We start from the raw sequence: 23,092 nt of genomic DNA on the forward strand, positions 1-23,092 counted from the left end.
GGCAAGGGGATCTCTGTGAGTTCGAGGCCAGCCTGATCTACAAAGAGAGTTTCAGGACGGCCAAGGCTACACAGAGAAACCGTGTCTGGGGAAAAAAAGATGACATCCACAGTCTGGGAGCAGAGAGATGGATGCTGGTGCTCAGCTTGCCTTCTCTTCATTCAGCTCAGGATCCCATCACAAGCGATTGTGCCTGCACTCAGGATGGTCTTCCCACTTCATTTAAGCCTCTCTGGACTCATAGACATACATATATTTCTACTGTGATTCCGAATCCGGTCAGTTGACAGTGAAGATGACCGGCATATTTCCATCCCACACACATTCCACCCCTGCTTCTGTTTTATCACCCAGCTCTAACTGAACCTCAGCTGTGCTGGGACTTCATCCTGGGGCTTACCTTGGGAACTCGTTGCCTTGGTTACTGCTCCCTTGTTGTTTGGCCCCTCTGTATTTTATCTCATCTCGCTTGTTCCCAGTGGCCGTGATGGTGGGCTAGTTGAGTGTATGTTATCCTCCCAGAGCCAGTAGAAATCCCAACTGTATCTGAACTCAGGCGGCTTGTTTGCTGAGCACTATCCTGACCAGACGAATCCCATCAGTGGGAATCATGTTTAATCCTTCCATGGCCTCTGAGATAGTATCCTTCAGGAACCTGGAGGGTCAGTGAGCAAGCAACTTCCCTGCAATCATAAAACTTAAAATCACATCTGATACAGAGGAAAACCCAGAATCCATTTCTGTTTCCCCTGCTACGTGCTTACAATGCAGATGTCAAATGTATGGAGAGTCCCCTCCACCCCAGGCAAGCAATCAATCAGTTAGAAGATAGTGTCAGGTCTCACAGGTTGAAGTCTCAGTCCTACCTCCTCCTACCCCGTCTCAGATGATGCACAGCCCTGAAGCCCCTGTATTCAGGATGGATTTATTTGTAATTGGGATTCCTATGGCTCCCTCCTTGGTTTGATTAATGTGCCACAGGAAATTGTAGTTCTTGGCTATTATAAAGCATGTTGCAGAGGATACGGATGAAGGGATATGCAGGAGAAAATCTGAGAGAACCTTCTGTACCTTCTGGGCATGCCTCTCCCAAGGTGTTCAACATTCTGGAAGCTCTCCATGCTGTGTCGTATGGGAATGTGATTGGACAAAAGTGTAAGACCTAATGCTCATGATAGACAGAATGGGAAAATCCCTGAGGCTTGTCTGAATGGAGTCTTCTTGGCCTTGAGTGTTCCTTTCAGTGGTGTGGGGCAGGACTGCTTCTGGAGTCTCCATTAGGATCCACTTAGGAGCTACTCTCAGAGAGTTTCTTCGTGGCTGTCTGCAGGACAGAAAGGCTGTGGTGACTAGGGTGTGTTTTCAGTTCTGAGGACGTGCTTAGGGGAGGGAAGAGGTGAGAGGAGGGCAGGAGAGGGCCGGAGGGAGCTTGCGTTCTGAGGTCTGTAGCACCTCAGGGTTATTCCAACCACTAGGAAACACAAGCCAGAACATGGACAAAGCCAGAGTGTCTGTGTCCTGTCTCACCAGGCCTCTGACTGGAAAGCCCTTTCTTTATTCTCACATACCAGTATGTTAGGAGGTTTTCACTCATGCATAATAAAATGTGGGAAAATGGCCTGTTTTTTTATGCAGCTAAATTTAAATGCTTAGACATGTACTTTGTTGTTGAAAATATATGATGGTGGCTGGAAACTGGCTCAGCAGTTAAGAGAACACACTGCTCTTGCAGAGAATCCAGCATCCACACTGGTCAGCCGGAAGCTACAGGTAGCCCAGTTTTAGCAGGTCTGACTCCCCTCTGTCCTGTGCAGGCGTCTGCACTCAGGGCATATACACATGCAGATACACATACATAAAATTTTAAATGCTAAAATATTTGAAAACACATGATCTCCTGGCAAGATGGCTCAGCAGTTAGGGGTGTTTGTCACCAAGCCTGATAACCTGAGCTAAATCCCAAAACCCACATGGTGGAAGGAAAGAGAGAACTGACAACTGCAAGTTGCTCTCTGACCTCCTTCATGTGTGCTCTGTGGTAGATAGGCACACACACACACACATAGGCACACACAAATAAATATCACATGAGGTACATGAGTTGATAGTCATAAAAGTTTTGCTTTTGAATATTCTTGATTTTGGTTTTTTTGTTTTGTTTTTGTGGACTTTTTCTTGTCACCAAAACTCAGAAGTGTGACAACTGCTGTTGGGGACTATTGTTCCTAGTAAACACTGGGGAGTTCCTGAGATAGAGGAAGCAAAACAAGACCTCTGTCCAGTTTCCTAAGTTCTTTGTCACCTCCTAGAGAAAGAATTCTGAGGCCAAAGGAATTTTGATGCATTTATTACAGAGCACAAGTAGGGCATGTAGACTTCTAGAGAGAATTGTGTGACAGCTTGTCTTATGGGCAGACTAAATGGAGGAGAGGATTATTCACAAGTTTAAGGCAAATTATTATAATTTTTTTTCATTTTTGGTTGTTTTTTTTTTTGAGACAGGGTTTCTCTGTATTGTTTTGGAGCCTATCCTGGAACTTGCTCGGTAGACCAGGCTTGGTCTCGAACTCACAGAGATCAGCCTGCCTCTGCCTCCCGAGTGCGCCACCAACGCCCGGCAAGGCAAATTATTTTAAGACTGAGTCAGGATTTCCCCTGCAGAGTTCACTCTCTTTCTACTTTTACATGGAGTTTTCAGGTGTGTCAGGTACATGATGGGAGCAGCTAGTCTTGCAAGGCTGAAGATAGAGATGTTATTTTAATGAAGCAGGGATAGCAGTCATCTCGGTTGGCCCCAGCCTCTTAGCGTTGCTACTGTGGTTTAGTGTTGCAGCAGTCCAGGGTGGCATGCTGTAACATAGCTCTGAAGTTGCATCAGCAGCTAACCTCCATGTAATTTGACTCTTAGTAGAAAATCAAGTTGTATTGTGGTCTACTCTCTGTTAGCACAAAGTACATACAAAGTTTAGTATGTAGACAGCATACTTGGGCCTTAGAAGGAACTGTTGTTAACTTAGAATCGTGGACTTGGTGTCCCCATCTCTGTTATCCCAAGGAGGACTGGTCTGTGAACTGTTGCTTGCCAGTTGCATATGGGAAATATTTATCTAGTGCTTTAACATAACAAATATTGTCAGTCAGATACCTGTGCTACTGTTCAAAATATAGGAGACAGCTGAAAGGTGGCATTTTATTGCTCTTACTTTAAGTTCCTTTACTATTGCTCCTAGTTATATATTTCTAGTTCTTGTTCAGTGGTATTTATTTGTCAACCTTTTGAGAATGCTCTTCAGATTTAAATATAGAAAATTCTTCCACTCTGGGTTTTACAGCCTCAGACATTCACTCTGGAACCCAGTTGGTCATAGGGCAGTTGTTGCAGCAGTATATAAGACATTCTTACTGGCATGGTGATGCATAATCCCAGCACTCGGGAGGCAGAGGTAGGCAGATCTCTGTGAGTTTGAGGACAACCAGGGCTACAAAGAGAAATCCTATCTTCAAAAAACAAAACAAAACAAGAACAACAACAAAAAGGCAACTTCAAATAAATAAAGTGTCTGTGTCTCTTAGGAACATTTGTCACTCCATTCTTTGGGAATTTTTTTTTCTACACGCAACCAAATCAGCAGGCTGTCAGAACTATCTTGGATTTGTTATGGGCACTAAACAGGGTGGCCTTTACCCACTAGAGATGAGACTGAGAGGTACGTCTGGACAGGAAGATCCAGAGGAGATAGATGTTAACCTAAGAACACCAAGGGGTCAAAGAAAACTTCACCTTTAATCCCAGCACTCAGGAGGCAAAGGCAGGTGGATCTCTGAGTTAGAGGCTAGCCAGGTCTACAGTGTGCATTACAGGACAGCCTGAGCTACATAGTGAGACCCTGTCTCAAAATAAACAAAAAAGTGGTATCATCTTACAAGCACTCCAGCCTGACCTTCATTGTAGATGCTGCTTCAACAGAAGGTTGTAAGCTGTGAGTGATCACATCTTCCCAAACTCGTGGAGATGTGGGTCATCCAGTCAAGTGTGGCCTGAAAGCCTCGGATCCTACACTCCCCTGTGAGCTGACTTCACTGAGCAAAGACCTCCAGCGATGGGGACTTGTAGGAGGGCTCTGGTGTTGTGGAGGAGTATTAATTCATTGTCTTTTTCTTTAACTCGACAGAGACTGTGCAGTTGACCCCACCTGTGTTTTATGCATGGAGTGCTTTTTGGGAAGTATCCACAGAGACCATCGATACAGGGTTAGTAATGTCCAAATGACAATCACACACAATATTGAATTTTATACGAGGTACATTTTGTCTCATTAAAAATCTAACAGGGAAGTTGGGCATTGGTGGTGCACGCCTTTAATCCCAACATTCGGAAGGCAGAGGCAGGTGGATCTCTGTGAGTTCGAGGCCAACCTGGTCTACAGAGCCAGTTTCAGGACAACCTCCAAAACAATACAGAGAAACCCTGTCTTGAAACAACCAAAAAAAAATCTAATGGGGGAGGGCTGGAGAGATGGCTCAGGAGTTAAGAGTGCTGGCTGCTCTTTCAGAGGTCCTGAGTTCAGTTCCCAGCAACCCCATGGTAGTGGCTCACAACCATCCGGTGCCCTCTTGTGACATACCTAAAAAAATGCATAAACAAATAAAATTTAGAAAAGAAGCCAGTGGGTGTGAAGGCAAGCTGGCTGTGGTGTCCACCCATGCCCACCACGCTTTCGTCGACTGGCCGGGCAACGCCCTTCCTCCCTCGCTGCTCCCCTGGGAGCCCGCTCAGCTGACAAGAAGGGCCTTCAACAAACGCAGGGCCAGTCTTCAGTGAGGGCATATGAGCAGCTGAGCCACTTGCTGGAGCCTCCAAACCATCCTCATTTTAAAACCTAAAGATTTAACAGGAAAGGGGAGAGGATGGTTTTCAGATTGTGGGATTTTGGTTTTTGTTTTTAAGATATGTTGCTTGTTAGTATAGCACTTTCCAAGAGTGGGCAGAGCCCTGAGTTCTATCATAGGAGGAGATTTGGAGGTGTTCAGTGTAGAAAGGAATTATAAGCCTATGCTTCTTGGAACTCAGATTTAAGAAAGGTAACAGGGAAATCAGGTCTTCTGTGATAGCTGTCAACTAGCGTGGTCTGGTATTTTAAATGATTATTAAAGGGGCCTATACTACTGTGTCATTCAGGGCCCACCTCCAGCCCCTAAGATTCTTGATAGTAGTTTTATTTGGGGCTGTCCCCAAACCTGCCCTTGTTCCTCTGCCGGGAGTGATGGGTGGGACAGCAATAGTCAACGGTGAAGGACAGTTGTTAGAGGAACCTCGTGCTCTCACTGGAGTAGACTGTGGGAGGAGCTTCAGTCCTGATCGTAATTCTGGAGTGCAGCTGGGTCAGGGCTTTTCCACTGTTTTTCTTCCCTCTGCCCTGGTCTTGATAATAATGAACAAAAAGGACTATATAGATATAGTTGTCTTTATAAAACAGCTTGAGTCTCCCAGGTACCCTTCAGCTGTTCTGTCTGGCCATTAGTAACAAGAGCACATGTGTACACCAACCTCTTTCCCAAGTGGCGACCTACCCATGTTTCTTGGCCCACATCTGCATCTCCTGGGAATACATGGAATGTGCAGGATGACATTAATTATGCTGGGATACAGGGCATACAAATGCTTACTTTGGGCAGAATAGAGTCAGATTTCTTCTAAAATGTGGTGTATCTGAATTAAGGTTACTCTTTGTGGCACTTCTTTTAAAAGAATTCCAGTGTACCAATTATTAGCCTGTAGGTTCTGTCTTGCCAGACTTAGTAACTAGTTGCTGTAGCTTAAGGAAGTGTGACTAATTCTTGAAGTCTCCAGGTGATAACAAAGTTTCACTGAGCACTTTTTACCAATCCTTTAAAAGAACAGAATTTTAATGAAGAACAACTGTTTCCTTGAACCTACTATGTTACAGCATCACTAGCAGAGAGGCAGAGCTCCCTGGCAAAACCCTAGGGAGCCTCTGCAGTCCTCTATCTTCCTAATTTAGAAAGTAGATAGGCAGACACAGCCACCCTGAAATACCTGAACTCTCCCACTATAACAAAGTAGCCCATTTGCTTTAGAAATCAGTCAAAAGCTTACAGGCTTGCTTGCTAGGAAACATTGACAGCCCCTTTTATTTGATTTTTTTTTCCCTTCAAAGCAAGAGAACATTTAAGCAGTTTTCTGTCCTCAGCACTTGATATTCTTATTTATTATCTGACAATCCAGTGAATACTTACCAGATGCTGTCTTCTGTTTTCAAGATGACAACATCAGGAGGTGGAGGCTTCTGTGACTGTGGTGACACTGAAGCATGGAAAGAGGGTCCTTACTGTCAGAAGCATGAACTTAACAGCTCTGAAGTTGTGGAAGAAGAGGTAACCCAGAGTTGTCTTTAGGTGGATATTGTGTGCATGTGTGGCTGTCTTCCTCTCTTGCTTTGCACCTTACTTTTGGAAACGGTCTCTCTGAGCTCTCGGGTGAGGGACACTGTTCCCACAGAGAGCCTTGCCCAATGCATGCTGTACCAGGCCCAGCTGTTTACATGGACGCTGGGGATAACTCAGTCCCTCATGCTTGTGGGAAGCTGGCCAGCTAGACTAGCAGGAATTCTCCAGCTTCAGCATCAGCAAGAGACCCTGCCTCAATACCAAGGAAAAAGACTCTGTGCTCTATACGCATGTACATATGTATGCACTCGTACCTACACACATCAACACACCATGCACACATTCACACAAAGAAAAAAGTAAAATAGTTCGGATAAAAACAACAGAATAGTATTTTGCCATGTGAAAGTAATGTGAAATTTAAATTTTATTATCCATAAATATTTCTTAAACATAGTCACGCTTCATTGCTTTAAAGATACTTTTTTTTAAGTGTCTATGGGTGTTTGCTGCTTGTATGTCTTTGTACTGTGTGGGTACAGTGTCCTCAGAGGCCAGAAGAGATTATCCAATCCCTGCGGAACTGAAGTCATGGATGGTTGTGAGCTGCCATGCAGATGCTGGGAATCAAACCTGGGTCCTCTGGAAGAGCAGCCAATGCTCTAATGCTGAGCCACCTCTCCAGGCCACCAGGCATCGATTTTAATGCATTGTGTGTAATTTCTTTCCCACTGTAGCAGCAGAATTGTAGAGCAGAGCCCCACAGCTCAACCTGCATTAGGCAGGGTTCTCTACAGAAACAGAATTGACAAGCACAGATACTTTACAAAGGGAGATTTATTAGAGTCTAGGCTTGTACAGTAGGAGCTGGCTGGTGCAGCAGTGGCCATCTGCATGCTGGAGACACAGAGCAGTCCTCAGAGCTGAATGCCTCAGCATTCCTAGTTGGCACTGCAGCCCTGGAAGTTCCTGGAGAGTCACTAATAATGCTCAGTTCACTTTGGGAAGCCAGTTTTCCCGAGGCTGGAGTTGGATGGCAGCAGCTTTAGCTGCGTTTGCTCAGAAGTGAAGGCAAACAGCACTGGCCTGGGGCCTCTTTCTAGCTGATTCCTCATCAGAAGATGCTGCTGACTTTGAGGGTAGGTCCTCCTCCTCAGTTAAACCTCTGTAATAACAGACGGACCCAGACCTGTGTCTCCTAGACAGTGCCAGACTCCCTCAACCTACCGATCATTGCAGTTAAGAGCACTTGCTGCTCTTCTGGAGGACACAAGTTCGATTCCCAGCATTCACGTAATGCCTCACAACAATTTTTATCTCCTGTTCCAGGGAATCTGACAGCCTCTCCTGGCCCCTTAAGAGCCTGGGCAAGCATGTGTTTCAAGAAACACTTGTAGGCAAAACACCCATAGCAGTAAAACAAAAATAATTTTAAAAAGATCAACTATTCGAGTACTGTCTGATTATGGGAAAAATTTGTTGAGCAGGCAAAAAGGCCATTGGATACATTGTGTTATGCCTTGTTCCCCTTCACTAAGTAGTAGCATCTCCCATCACTGTGACAATTAAGAAAAGCCCCATCAAAATGGCATATGGCCCCTTGGCAGGAAGAATGAGCAGGGAGGTAGTGAGTGTCAGGTCCCTCTTAATTGAGAAACACAGTGTACTGTGTGACACCTCCTGTGTTCATTTAAGAGACTTCTGCCAGGTCCCAAATGGGAAATGGCGTGTTTTCTCCCATGTGACTCGGATGGCTGATTATCTTTTCTTGTTTGTTTTGTAGGGTGTTTTTTTAATTAGTTTGGTTTTTGCATTTATTTAGTGTGTGCACACATGCATACCACAGACTCATGTGACAGTCAGAGTGCCTTGCAGGAGCCAGTTCTCCCCATCTACTGAGTAGGCCCAGGGATCAGACTCAGGGTCAGGCTTGACAGCAAACACCTTCGCTTAGTTCTGCGCCAAACATTGGTACATCCCAGGCAAGGCTGTAAAGATGGTTTGGAGACAGAATTTAGAGATTCCAGTGTGCCATTCCAAAATGTTTAGTTATATTCATTAGGCATTTGAGTGTCTGAATGTTTTGACTCAGTTAATTTAAAATTGAGATCATTGGAAGAAAACATTTTCGGGAGTTTAATTTTGTATTTTGTAACATATACAGGATTGAATCCATTATGAAACGAAACCTGTCACCCTTCTTGTGTTTTGAGAATTGGAGTTGGGAGGCAGAAGAAGCTAATTAGTGTGCACTAAGGGAGTTATGTTTTCTGTTCTCCTTCAGGATCCGCTTGTGCATCTGTCAGAAGATGTGATAGCAAGAACTTACAACATTTTTGCTATTATGTTTCGTTACGCAGTAGATATACTGACCTGGGAAAAAGAAAGCGAATTGCCTGCAGACTTAGAGATGGAGTAAGTATGGCCTGTTCCTTGTGTGTGTGGAACTGCTATATTTTAACTTCATTGACACAGCTAGGAGAGAACATAGTCTTTTCTTTTAAAATCACTATTACATCTATTTACCCATTTGTGTGTGGGAAGGAGGGGTTGAGTGCCATGAAGGTCAGAGGAGAATCTGCAGGAATTGGTTCTAGCTACCAAGTAGGTCCTGGAGACCAAATTCAGGTTGTCAGAGAGAGCAGCAGGTGTCCTTATCTGCTTAGCCACAGTGCTGTCGCAGCCCAGCAAATTTTTTTTTTTTTAAGAAAGATTGGATTTTAGTGGAAGCATGACTTTGGTATTATACCCTTGCAATTTGTATGATTTTCTTAGGATGATTGGTTTGTAGCAGTGTTAGACCATGTAGGGTTAGCAAGATGTCTCAGCAAGTGAGGCTGACAACTTGAGTTCTGTTCCACATGATCCCTGACATCTCTGCCTTTGCTTTCTTTCTCTGACTGACCTGAAACTCACTGTGTAAAAAACAGGATGCCCTCAAACTCACAGAGATCTGCCTGCCTCTTCTCCCAAGTGCTGGGGCTACAGGTGTGTGCCACCACACCCACTAGCCTTCTTTTTGATGACCTAATAAAACTGGAAAGATGTTAGGGGATGAGCTCTTTTATATAAGTGGGTTTAGGGGTTTTATGAAATGCTCAAATGCAGTTTTAGCCATTTTACTTCCAATTATGAAATGTATTCAGCACTGGGCTGTTTTACTGTACATCTACCATTTTTATTTAGACTATTGAGGTCAGAGACTGGTGAGTAGACACCTGGATTTAGCCACAGCTGTGTTGAAAGGCCTGGCTGCTGGTTCCTGCCTCCATGCTCATTTTACAGGCCTCCTCTTTTCTGAAAAGTCACTTCCTGTTTGTTGGACCTTTGTTCCCCTGAGGGTGACTGTGGGCTGGAGATTGGAGATTAGGAGGTCACCAGACTTACTGGGCATCAGTCACCAAAGATGACTCCTTTGCTTTTTAAATGTGTTCCAGATAATTGGGGTTGTGCCTAATCCTCCCTCCCTCCCTCTCCTGTTTGTTTTTTGGGTTTTTTTTGATACAGGATTTCTCTGTGTATCCCTGGCTGTCCTGGAACTCACAGAGATCTGCCTGCCTCTGCCTCTGCCTCTGCCTCTGCCTCCTCAGTGCTGGAAATAAAGGCTTGCCACCATAGCCTGGTTTTTGTTTGTTTGTTTGTTTGATTGGTTGGTTGTGTTTTTTGTTTTGTTTTGGTTTTTTTTGGTTTGACTTTATTTTCATGGGGGGGGGGGGGGGGGCAGGGTTTCTCTGTGTAGCTTTGGAGGCCGTCCTGGAACTAGCTCTGTAGACCAGACTGGCTTCAGACTCACAGAGATCCACCTGCCTCTGCTTCCCGAATGCTGAGATTAAAGGCATGCGCCACGTTTGACTTTATTTTCATTTAACTGGCCAGGGCCACCAGGGAATGTGATGGACTTCTCTGGTAATATTAATATTTGCCATATCAGTTACCATCTGGCTACAAACCTGCACCACCCAGAGCCCTTGGCCAGCACTTGAGCTAGTTTCCCTTCTTCTAGTTCCTCTGTTACTGCTCATGCCCACGCATGTCTGCCTTGAGGGCCACGCCCACTCTTTACACTGCATTAATGTCAATGTTTTCTCCCCAGAGAGAAGAGTGACACCTACTATTGCATGCTGTTTAATGATGAGGTTCACACCTATGAGCAAGTGATTTATACTCTTCAGAAAGCTGTTAACTGTACACAGAAGGAAGCCATTGGCTTTGCAACTACAGTTGATAGAGACGTAAGTAATTTATCATAAGAAATTTAACTTTTTTTTAATATGGGGTCTCACTCTATAGTTCAAACTGCTGTGTTGGCTAGACTGACCTCAAATTTATAGAGATCTGTATACTTCTATTTCCCAAGGTCCGGGGTTAAAGAAATTGAGCTTTTTAAGTAGTGTGTAGTGTGAGTCTACTTGTATGACTATATGTGTCTAGGCTGGTTTTTTAATTACATTTGCATATTAGCCCAAATATATATATAAAGTTAAAACTAAGCTCTTACCAGGTAAAACATTAAAAGTAAATGTACAGTCGTCCTAAATCTGCCTAGTCATTAAAAATGCTGCCCCATGAGAGTGAAGGTATAGAAGCCTGCTGGAATAGTCAGGGTAGCATTAAAGAAAAGTTTTAGCTGTTTTACTTTAGTTTTTGTTCTTTGAGACAGGGTTTCTCTGTGTAACTGTTTCTCTGGACCTCACTCTATAGACCAGGCTGGCCTTGAACTCACAGAGATCCTCCTGCCTCTGCTTCCCAGGTGCTGGGATTAACAGCGTGCATCACCACCACCTGGCAAAATTTTAGTTTTTCACTGGTGACTAGTTCATTTGTTATAAATATTAAAGACTGACTCAAGGTGTATGTTCAATCATAGTCACTGGTTTACAGACTATTCGTGCTGAATATAGTGCTTTTACAGTTAGTTTTAAATGTCTTTCCAGGGGCGTAGATCTGTTCGATATGGAGATTTCCAATACTGTGATCAAGCAAAATCAGTCATTGTGGTAAGTGATTTACAAACATGTCTATTATTTTTTATCGGCATAAGACTCTATCTCAGCATTTATTAAGGCATTTGTATGCCTCTATAAACACACTGTCACCTAAGTGTGTTCAAAGATCGTGATTCTAGGTCGCTCAAAGCTATGTAAGATTGCTGATGGGAAAGAAATTATACATGTTTTTGGCCACAAAAATTTTTACCTAAAAAAATTTGATACCTAAAGTCAAAAGACAGATGGCAGATTTCTCACACAGATGTATATGATGTGTTTGTACAGAGAAAATATGCAAACCTATTTATGGATGTAGGATATGGAGAGGACTCAGATGAGACATAAAAGGAAGTAAAGTTATATGTTTAGGAAGTGTTGCTAGACTCCAGTAGACATTTCTCTAACAAAGAGAAACCACAATAAGAACACGGAGAGCTGAACTGCACCTGGCCTGGGGAAATCAAGATGTCTCACTCCTGCTGGGATGACTTCAGCAGGGCTGTGGGGTGATTGACACCCTTGTGGAGTGTTGATGGAAACGTGAAGGACGGGAGCCACTATGGGAAGCTGCATGGCAGTTCCCCTAGAAATTAAAAATAGAATTACATATGAGCCAGGAGTTTTGCTTCTGGGTATGCACATAAAAGAGAAGTTTCTACAACCCAGTGCCTGTTGACATGTACAGTGGAATGTTATTCCACATTTAAAAATGAAGGCCACTTTGTAGGTGCTACAGTGTATATAGCTCTTGACTGATGTTAATGAGCAAGTAATGGATGAGATTGTGTGTGATTCTACTTGTATGAGGGATAGAAGAGTAGAGCAATGGCTAAGGAAGGGACAGGTACATGCCCAGTGGGTATAATAAGGTTTCAGCTTTCAAAATGAAGAGTTCTTGGGGCTGGAGAGAAAGATGGCTCAGGGCTTAAGAGCACTGGCTGCTTTTGTAGAGGACCCAGGTTCAAATCCCAGCACCTACATGGCAGCTTATAACCGTCTATTATGCTAGCCCAGGGGACCTGATGCTCTCTCTCTCCACTCCACAGGCACTGTGCACATGTGGTATGCAGACATCCATGTGGGCAAAAACACACATATACATGAAATTAAAATGTAAAAGCTTAAAAATAAATAAAAGAATGCATCCTCTAGCTGGGCTTGGTGGCACCTCCTTTAATACCAGCAGGAAGCATATGTAAGAGGATCTCTGTGAGTTCAAGACCAGCCTGGTCTATGTAGTGAGTGCCAGTACAGCCAGGGCTACGTAGAGAGACCCTGTCTGGAAAAAAAGAAGAAAAAAGAAGTGTTCTGAATATTGGTTCTACAACAGTGTGGACAGTGAACAGTAGTACTGACCTGTGTTCTTAGAAATAGTTAAGCTGGGGCTGGTGAGATGGCTCAGAACTTAAGAGCACTGACTGCTCTTCCAGAGGTCCTGGGTTCAATTCCCAGCAACCACGTGGTGGTTCACAACCATCCCTAATGAAATCTGGTGCCTTTTGTCATGCAGGCATACATAATAAATAAAAATCTTTTTAGGGGGGGTTGAGACAGAGCGAGTTCCAGGACAGCCTCCAAAACAATACAGAGAAACCCTGCCTCAAAAAACCAAAAAAAAAAAAAAAAGTTAAGCTAATGAGTTTTACAGGTGTATATTTTAGTATGGCTTTTAAGTTGATAATACATATCTGTGTAGTGAACTGAATTATTTAAATAGTTCTTTGTTTTACAAAATTGAAGGCAGAGAGGAAACTTATTTGAGAATTTAAGTTATTTCTACTTGGCACTATGGGTTTTCAGATACATGGCTGAAGGCATTGGGGACTTACATGATAGGGCCTCTTACTGTTGTCACTGAACCTTTAGGTTCTATCTAAAAAATAACCTGAGTCAGTACATTATAAAAATAGTGCTTTATTATAGATCATGAAAGTTGTGTGGACAGTGTAATTGTATTAAGAATGCTAGTGTCTCCTGCCTCTTAAACAGCTGTTTTAAGTTAGTCTTCTCTCCTCCCTGTTTCCTTTAAGAGGAACACCAGCAGACAGACCAAGCCTCTCAAAGTTCAAGTAATGCACTCGTCTGTGGCTGCTCATCAGAATTTTGGTTTGAAAGCTCTGTCTTGGCTGGGAAGTGTTATTGGATATTCAGGTAGGTTTACAATGACAAGGCTATTTCTAAATGACTTGACCAAAACAACTGTTTTCATTGACATATCTCGTGCAACCCTTCACAAACAAAGCTGCAAAATGCTGCCATAATAAATGTTGATGATAATACAATTTAAATAAAATTAATTTAAATAATTTAAATGTTTGGCCTCCTACAACTTTTGTGCAAGATGATACTTTCCATATCTGAAAAACATGTACATTGGAACATATGGATTTGTTTGCTAGTCTTTGGTTTTCCTTTTCTCGGTTCACAGAGTTATATAATGTATCATAATTATGACCCTCATGTCCAAAGCCAAAAGTGACAGTTGGGTTGTAGCAGTGAAGGGTAAACTTGGGATAGATTTGTGCTACCTGTCACGTAGACAAGACATAATGTTACTTAACATTGTATTGAAGGCTTAGGAAACCCACACTGTGGACTGATAATTAAAAATACAGACAGGACCGGGTAGTGGTGGCTCACACCTTTAATCCCAGCTCTCAGGACGTAGAGGCATGAGGATCTCTGTGAGCTCAAGGCCAGTCTGGTCTGCAAAGCGAGTTTCAGGACAGCCGGGGTTGTTTCACAGAGAAATCCTGTGTGGGGGCAGGGCTCAGACGAGATGCACCGTGTGTGTGTGTGTGTGTGTGTGTGTGTGTGTGTGTGTGTGTGTGTGTGTGTGTGTGTGTGTGTGTGCTGGGAGAGTGTGCTGATGCTGGAGTGTCTGCCAGGCACACACAGAGCTGTAGTGGATTTCCGTTTGATGGGAACTGTGTTACTAGCACCAGTAACCCAGACAGATACATATTAACAGTGTAGGATCACTATTGTTCTGTCAGCAATTTTGTGTCATAGCTGCCTTACACATTAGAGTGTTTGTGACAATTTTACCACACCTGCCTAAGTACCTAGAGAACAGCATCATATCAGCGGGCTTGAGTTTCTTTTTCTCTGATTAAATTCTTTAGAGCAGAGAAGGCCATTGCCTTTCTGACACATTAACTTCAGCATCCTGCAATTAGAGTTGCTTGTGATTTGAGATTTCCAATTCACTCCTTTTTGTGAAAGTAAAATAGTTGATGTTATCAGATTAATGCACTCTGTTGGAGTCCACAGTGAAGGGCTGTCTCCCGTTAGTCTTCGAAGCTTGCGGTTTTTGTCTCATGACCTCTCTTCCTTCTGTTTAAAGATGGCCTCCGCCGGATTTTGTGTCAGGTTGGATTACAAGAAGGACCAGATGGTGAAAACTCCTCTCTGGTAGACAGACTGATGCTTAATGATTCCAAATTATGGAAAGGTGACTTGCTTATTGCTTGTATTGCTTGGTGTCAAAGTTGGGTGGTTTTTTTATTTGGAAATATTGTTAATAAATACATTTATGCTTTTTAAAATTATTCCTAGCAAATATACACAAACTTTAGCACTGTAACCTTACTGTTTGAAAAAGAAATTATAGGGTAGTCCTGTGACCTAGATTAAACAATCTTTATATTTCATTACAGTATCATATTTAGAATTAGGCAAGGTAGCACATGCCTGTATTCCCAGCACTCTGGAGGCCAAGGCAGGAGGATTGAGAATTCAACACCAACCTAGGCTATAGGCTAGCTATGCACTATATAATAAGGCCCTGTTTCAAAAAAGCAAAGAGGAGGTTAATTTTGCACACATTTTATTTTTAAAAGCATTGCTGGATGGACGAGATATCTCAGCAGTTAGGAGGACACACACTCTAGCAAAGGACGAAAGTTCTACTCCCAACACACACATCAGGTGGCATGTCCCCATTAACTCCAGTTCTCAAGGATCTTGCACCTCTGCCCTCCGAGGTAACCCGGACACATGCGCACACACACAGACACACATGCAAATAATTAAAGAAGTAAAATCCTTTAAAAGAAAAAAATAAAAGGATTAGCTGGGCACTGGTGGCACATGACTTTAATCCCAGCACTAGGGAGGCAGAGACAGACAGATATCCTGAGTTTGAGGCCAGCCTGGTCTACAAAATGAGTTCCAGGACAGCCTCCAAAGCTACAGAGAAACTGTGTTGAAAAAACTAAAGAAAATAATGAATAAAAGGGTCAGTAGGAGTGTTGTGTGTGAGCCCTGGCTTCTCTCACGCTCTGCCCTCTCCTGTAGGTGCTAGAAGTGTGTATCATCAGCTGTTCATGAGCAGCCTGCTCATGGACCTCAAGTACAAGAAGCTGTTTGCTGTTCGATTTGCAAAAGTAAGTAGGGGTCTTTCCTTCCATTTTGATGATAAACAAATAGGTTATGTAAGAAATAACTGTAGTATTGTGGGCTCCAAAAATATTAGTGTTTGACAGTGAGATGTGAAGTTATCCATTTGAATTCTAAGAAACTTCTGAATATTTTTACCTTTTGCCAATAAAGGCATAGAAACAAGACCCCCTGCCCCCATGTAGTGATTGCCAAGCAGTGGTGGTACACACCTGTAATGCCAGTGCTTGGGAAGCAGAGGCAAGCAGATCTCTGAGTTTGAGCCCAGCCTGGTCTACACAGAGAAACTGCCTCAAAAAGCCAAAATAAAAATAAAAGGAAGGAAAAAAAAAAAAAGGCTAGCAACATAAATACGAAGTGACTGGGGTTGGAAATGATGATGACTTCACCCCATGTCATTATGAATGGGTTTGATCCTATTCCTGGAGGCAATGTGCCTCTGTTGGTATGGTTTGGGAATGGTGAGTTCCAGTTGGCTGGCGGAGTTGGCTTAAGTTTTGCTTTCAGCAGCACATGATGACACTATGTACTTAATTTCTGTATGCCCCCAAGTAGGAGCTCTTAACCAGGGAAGCACACGATAGTCCCTTGGAGAACATCCATGTTTGTGTCCAATTCCCAAATCTATGGATGGTGACCTTGCAGGAGTCACATGATGTTCTAAAGCCAGGAAAGGCTGGTTTGGGGACAGACAGCATGATTTGCTGTGATACACACACACACCAGGTGACAGTGGCACCTTAGGGTTTTAGGCGGCCTGACTCCGTGTGGGCTGCTAAACTGCCACTGTGCTCCAGAAGAACCCATTGGCACAGCTTTCTGCAGCAGTGTTGACACAGAATCTAATTGGTAGTGATCCTTGAGTTTCCATTGTCCTAGCAGTGTTTCCTGTTGCCGTCTCCAGCACTGACTGTTCAGTATAACCCTTAACTGTTTGGTCACTGCATTAGAGGAATCTTCCCCCTTGTTGTTTAGAATTACCAGCAGTTGCAGAGAGATTTTATGGAGGATGATCACGAGCGAGCAGTGTCGGTGACTGCTCTATCTGTCCAGTTCTTCACCGCACCTACTCTGGTGAGTAGTGTCTGCCTCTCCCTGTAACTCATAGCTGGCACTCCTTGCCTTTTTTTGCCTTCTTAATAGAACTATGAGCGTTTGCAGAGTGATTATGTGACAGATGACCACGACAGAGAGTTTTCAGTCGCAGACCTCTCGGTTCAGATATTCACAGTTCCTTCACTTGTAAGTACTGAAAGACTAGAGAACACTCTGGTTTCCATTAACAGAAGTAAAGCCTCAGAATCATAGAGGTAAGACCTGTGTGCTCCTGGATAGGCTGATACTTCAGATTTTGGATGTCACCAAGCACACACAGCGTTCCTTTGAATATCGAAGTCATAATGGAGGAGAGTTAGATTTCCTAGTGGTTTTAGACTGTTAAGGTACCAGTTAGCTGGTTGGTTTATCAGATATATTCCTGATGTTCGAATCAGATAGCATGCCATGTACCATCCTGGATCTTGAAGTGTCCTCCTCCTCCACCCTCCCCTCCTGAGGAAAAGTAGCTAAGGCAACTGAGTCACGCCGCCTGCTCGTCTTCACTAATGTTCACCTTCTGCTGTGGTGAGTCAGCGTGACTAAAAGCACCTTGGGGAGGACAGGCTTTATTTGGCTTACGCTTCCACATTGCAGTCCAGCAGTGGCGGCAGTCAGGACAGGAACTCACACAGGGCAGGACCCTGGAGGCAGGAGCTGATGCAGGGGCCATGGAAGGATGCTGCTCACTGACTTGCTCAGCTCACTTTGTCGTAGAACCCAGGGCCACCTGCCCAGGGATGGCAGCACCCACCATGGGCTGGCCCTCACACATCATCCACTAATTAAGACAATGCTCCACAGGCTCACCTACAGCCCAGTCTTACGGAGGCATTTTCTTAACTAAGGCTCCCTCCTCTCAGATGACTCTAGACTGTGTCAAGTTGACATGAAACCAGCCAGGACAGTCCTGAAGCCTCCATTAATTATTTTATTGTGTAGGGTAAAGGTCATACTTGGTTGAAGAAATTTACTAGCATTTATTAGGCCAGGCTTTTAAAAATGCAATGGTGAACAAAACAGATGGAAATTGAATAAATAATTAAAGTGCTCTGCCAGAGGCCTGGGTTCGGTTCCCAGCACCCAAAAGGTAGCTGGAAACTGCCTTTGACTCCAGGCTGATGGTGCCTTCTGGCCTCCTCAGGCACCAGACTAGAACGCAGTGCATAGACATGTGTAGATGAGCAGAAGTACACATGAAGTTTGCTTTCTGAGACAGAGAATAAGGACATAGGCCTTTGCCAGAGTCCAGAGGCTTAGCTTAGGAAGGCACCTTATGTGGAGACTGGGAGGGAGGATGTGTGCCGGTTGTGCCGTGGGAGGAGCTTCACATGTGGGAGCAGGAGCTCAGTGTTCTTGGAGACCCTGAGCTTGCAGCAAGGCTGTGGAACTTTAAGAACAGTTTTTACTCACTTTCCTAACAACTACGTGTTTTAGGGAGGCGGGGGAGTTCATTTCTTTTTGTTAAGAAATGTGTTCTAGTGCAAGCCTTTAATTCCAGCACTCAGAAGGCAGAGGCAGGTGGATCTCTGAGTTCAATGCCAGCATGGTCTACAGAGCGAGTTCCAGGACCACTAGGACTGTTATACAGAGAAACCCTGTCACAAAAAAATAAAATAAAAAGAAATGTATTCTAGTAGAGAACACCTTTAGTAATCTGCCATTAATGAATGCTACATAGGCCAGATCAAAGAACTGTGTGCTCATCTTAATGGCACAAGAGGTACCTGAACTATTGTATTTTGACTTATGTGTGTACATGTCTGTATATGAGTATGTGTGTGAGTACATGTGAGTATGTATGTTGTATGGTACCAGGGATCTGACTCAGGGCCTCGCATGCTAGGTAAGCTCACTCTACCGTTGAGCTGTAGCTCCGGCCCTACATCTGTGCTGTCTGTAAGATGGGGAGTAGACTAAGGAAGACAGTGGAGGGAATCTGATGAACTTACTAGAACTTAATGCGATGAGGCTGGATGAAATGAGATGCTCAGCTGGCAAAGCCACTTGCTGTTAAGCCTTAGCCCTGAGTGTAGCCCTGAGACCCACGAGTGGAAGGAGAGGAGAACCGAACCCTGCAAGTTGTCCTCTACATTTTTCAAATCTGTAGCTTAGCTCAAGCTAACCCTACTGGGAGCAAAAGAACACTGGGATAGGTTTTTTGAGATGCTTCATTAGTAATTCTTAAACACATTCCTGGCCAAAAATAATATGTGCTAGGTACTAGCAAGAATAAAAATGTTCGCCGGGCGGTGGTGGCACATGCCTTTAATCCCAGCACTGGGGAGGCAGAGGCAGGCGGATCTCTGTGCGTTCGAGGCCAGGCTGGACCGATAGCCTCCGAAACAATACAGAGAAACCCTGTCTCGAAAAACCAAAAAAAAAAAGAATAAAAATGTTCGATAGCAATATGACCTTTGTCACCAGAATTACCTTCCAGTTAACTCAGCCTTCATTTCAGAGCAGACCAGTAATTAGAGAGCTGGGGAAATGGCTCAGTTGGTGAAATGCTTGGTTTGTAAGCACAAGGACCTGAGTTTGATTCCCAGCACCCACATAAAAAAGCCAGGAGTGAGCCGGGCAGGTCGGGGTGGGAGGATCCTGGGGCTCATTGGCCTGCAAGCCTAGCCTGCTCAGGAGGTTTGCAGGTCAGGGGAGAACTTGACTCAAAAAGTGGATGGTGCTTGAGAAATGACACAGGAAGTTCCTCTGACCTCCTATGTACACACACACACACACACACACACACACACACACACACACACACACACACACACACACACACACACGAGCGCTCTCTCTCTCACACACACACACACACACACACACTCAGAAACTAGCAGGTAGAATGGTAGAATTCAAGTTATGAGAGTGCCATTGTCTTTTTTTTCCTCTTTTTTTTTTTTTTTGAGCCAGGGTTTCATTGTGTAACCCTGACTGTTCCAGGACTCACTATGTATCTCAGGCTGGCCTCAAACTCACAGATCTGCCTGCCTCTGCCTCCTGAGTTCTGGGATTAAAGGTGTGTGCCACCACCACCCAGCTTATTTTATTTTTTTATATTTCATTTTTATTTTATATGAATTGGTGTTTGTCTTCTGTGTGAGGGTGCTGAATCCCCTGGAACTGGAGTCACAGACATTTCGGAGCTGCCATATGGGTGCTGGGAATTGAACCTGGGTCCTCTGGAAGAACAGTTAGTGCTCTTAACCTCTGAGTCATCTCTCCAGCCCCCCAATTTATTTTCTTAACTGCCCCAGTCAGCATCCACCTGATCAGATCTGTAGTGTTGAGTTTAACCAGAGCATGTACCCTAAATATTACTTTTACTCAGTCTTTCAGGGATCTTTAGCCTATTGCAAATATATTGTAAAATGGGTACTGAGTCTGAAAATGCAAATTTTAATATGAATTATAAAAAAATAGCTGAGTTAGAAAGTGACAATATTTTATAAAGCAAGTTGGATTGTAGGCCTATGCATCAAGTGTGGGGTCTGTGATAACAGTTGCTGAGGCTGTGTAACCATTGTTTAATGATGACCACTGTCTTGAAAGGCTACAACAGTGTAAGGACCGAAAGCTTTCTGTGTAACCGTGGGGAATGTACCTCCTACCATTTTAGACCCAACCTTCTTTAACTTGACCTCAACTACCAGAGCCTTGGCTGTGAGGCTGCCTACTGCCAGTGTCATGCCCGCTAAGCCTCCAGTCCCAAGCTGGTGCTGCACGGCTGTTCCTAGCCTAGTGCGATTGCCTCACCTTCCCTTCCCTTCCTAATCAGTAGAGCAAACAGGAAACACGGTCCTTTCCTGTAGCCTGTCTGCACTTGTAATCGTCGCTGGAGAATTCTATGTCATTCTTACACCTTTCATTCCCCTAGTTGAAGTCTGAATCTACTTTGACTCCCACGTTTTCACTTTAGTATAGAAGTTGGGAGCGAAATGGAGTGGTGTGTGAAGGCTCACATACTGGATGGGCATGGGACTTAGTAAGCCTTCTTATGGCAGGAGGTTGGTGACATTGTCAAAACTTAGACTGTACTCCCTCTCAGTGGTCCCACTTGCAGGAGGTTTATTGTTGGCCGTTTTATACAGTGGATATTTGTGACATCTTTTGTAAACGCACAGACCTAAAAACAATGCAAATGACAACAGCCCAGACCTGGCTCAATGTGGTAGGAAAGTCTGCCTGACGATGGCTAGCAGAATGAGAGGCACTGTGTGAACTGCTGCAGGCTGCTCGCGACTTAGAGGTTGTTTTCTGTTCTGTTCTGTTTTGTTTTACGAGACAGGGTTTCTCTGTATTGTTTTGGAGGCTGTCCTGAAACTCGCTCTGTAGACCAGGCTGGTCTTGAACTCACAGAAATCTGCCTGTCTCTGCCTCCCAAGTGCTGGGATTAAAGGCGTGCGCCACCGAAGCCCAGCTCTATGTAAGAGTTTTTACATCAAGTAAAAACTAAAAAGCAGAATGAGTTGATAGTACGCTCTCTGTGGGGGAAAGAGGTAACTGTGATTGTATATATTCACACTTACATTTAATGCATACTGAGTCTTCTATCGCTTACACACACTTGTAGGTAGGTTAGGTATTAAACACCAGCTCTGGAAGAATGCACAAATCTCGTAACTGTTTGTTTGGATGGTAAACCTCAGGAGCTATGAGACCTTTCACTTCAGAGTCAGAAAAGCAAAAACAAATGTCAACTGGTAAAACAGAGGGGGTACAGTTTCATACTGAACTTTAGAAAATCAGTCATGTAGATCTCTGGACCCTGCAGTAAATACCCATACTTACTGTAGACTGTGTATACATGTCTCAACTAAGGAGAAGTTATATCATTGCAGCACCTTTTGGCCTTGGTGGACATGGCACACCCATGCTGCACATACATACATGTGGGCAAACGCTCATACACATAAAATATAGCTCGGTTTTAGAAGGATCTGGTAGTCACTTGGGAGCTGAGATACCTGTGTTGGGAAAGTTCAAGTGTGGGTGCTAAAGTAGTGGTAGTAGCTCTTGGTTCCCTGGGGCACAGGTCTTGATGATCATCGTTGTGATAAACTCTGGTTTAGGCTCGAATGCTCATCACAGAAGAGAACCTGATGACTGTCATCATTAAGGCCTTCATGGACCATCTGAAACAACGAGATGCCCAGGGCAGATTCCAGTTTGAACGCTACACTGCCCTCCAAGCCTTCAAGTTCAGGAGAGTTCAGAGCCTCATCTTAGATCTCAAGTGAGTGTTTCCTTCATATCCAGACAAATTACAGCTTGGAAAACGCCAGTGTTTCTGTGTTCACCGCCACTGTTGTCTATGTAGGTATGTGCTGATTAGCAAGCCAACTGAGTGGTCAGATGAGCTGAGGCGGAAGTTCTTGGAAGGGTTTGATGCCTTTTTGGAATTACTGAAATGCATGCAGGTATGTATGAACTGAACATACTTCTGTGGGAACACATTGCTGTGTGCTTCCCCAACCCCGTTTTGGGCGCATTTCCGAAAGATTAGTTGAGTCAAGAAATTCTTCTATAATTGAGGCTCCTTGAGTAGATTAACTAAGATCCCAGCAAAAGATGTTTCAGTGGACCAGTGAGGTGACTCAGTATATAGAAAAACACTTATAAAAAAAGAAAGAGAGGGAGGGAGTAAGGAAAGCAGGCAGGCAGGCAGGCAGGCAAGCAAGCACTTATTGCAGAAGCCAGAGGCATGAGTTCTGGCCCCAGAACCCACAGCAAATACAAGATTTTTTTTAAAGATGTTTTGTTTGGGACTGGAGAGATGCTCAGCGGGTAAAAGCACTGGCTGCTCTTCCAGAGACCCAGGGTCAGTTCCTACCATCCATTCACTTAACAGCTCTAAACTGGCTGTGACTCCAATCCCAGGGATCAAGTGCCCTCTTCTGTCACCACGGGCACTGCGTGCACAAGGTACACGCAGTTTGTGCAAGTGCTTTCTGTGGTTGTTTTGTTAATGTATTTACTTGGGAATACACTTAAGTTTATTTAGAAACTGTAGTTGTTTTCAGGTACTTGATGGCAAAACTCAGTACCCGGTACCCAGATGGTAGGCAGGCATTCTACCATTAAGCCTAGCTTCCGAAAACCTCCCAGTCTTGTGTGTGTGTGTGTGTGTGTGTGTGTGTGTGTGTGTGTGTGTGTGTGTGTGTGTGTGTGTGTTGCAAAGCAGAGTTTTTTATTGT

At 44.0% G+C, this 23,092-nt stretch overlaps 1 protein-coding gene across 3 annotated transcripts in view; it reads left to right on the plus strand.

The window, feature by feature from the left end:
• The window catches only part of Ubr2 (ubiquitin protein ligase E3 component n-recognin 2), a 79,869-nt gene that overhangs the window by 11,653 nt on the left and 45,124 nt on the right, over positions 1 to 23,092 (plus strand). For 2 of the 3 annotated variants that reach the window (XM_040729669.1, XM_040729667.1), the window contains exons 3-13: positions 4,173 to 4,251; positions 6,283 to 6,396; positions 8,693 to 8,823; positions 10,502 to 10,640; positions 11,343 to 11,405; positions 13,427 to 13,547; positions 14,743 to 14,850; positions 15,696 to 15,784; positions 16,941 to 17,039; positions 21,968 to 22,131; positions 22,216 to 22,315. In XM_040729669.1, the coding sequence (XP_040585603.1) occupies positions 4,173 to 4,251; positions 6,283 to 6,396; positions 8,693 to 8,823; positions 10,502 to 10,640; positions 11,343 to 11,405; positions 13,427 to 13,547; positions 14,743 to 14,850; positions 15,696 to 15,784; positions 16,941 to 17,039; positions 21,968 to 22,131; positions 22,216 to 22,315 (1,207 nt within the window). Of the gene's footprint in view, positions 1 to 4,172; positions 4,252 to 6,282; positions 6,397 to 8,692; positions 8,824 to 10,501; positions 10,641 to 11,342; positions 11,406 to 13,426; positions 13,548 to 14,742; positions 14,851 to 15,695; positions 15,785 to 16,772; positions 16,872 to 16,940; positions 17,040 to 21,967; positions 22,132 to 22,215; positions 22,316 to 23,092 lie in introns of all 3 variants that reach the window. The other variant, XM_040729668.1, reaches the window with a different exon arrangement.

The sequence above is a fragment of the Mesocricetus auratus genome, unplaced genomic scaffold (genome assembly GCF_017639785.1).
Source record: "Mesocricetus auratus isolate SY011 unplaced genomic scaffold, BCM_Maur_2.0 Super-Scaffold_100021, whole genome shotgun sequence".
Lineage (NCBI taxonomy): Eukaryota > Metazoa > Chordata > Mammalia > Rodentia > Cricetidae > Mesocricetus > Mesocricetus auratus.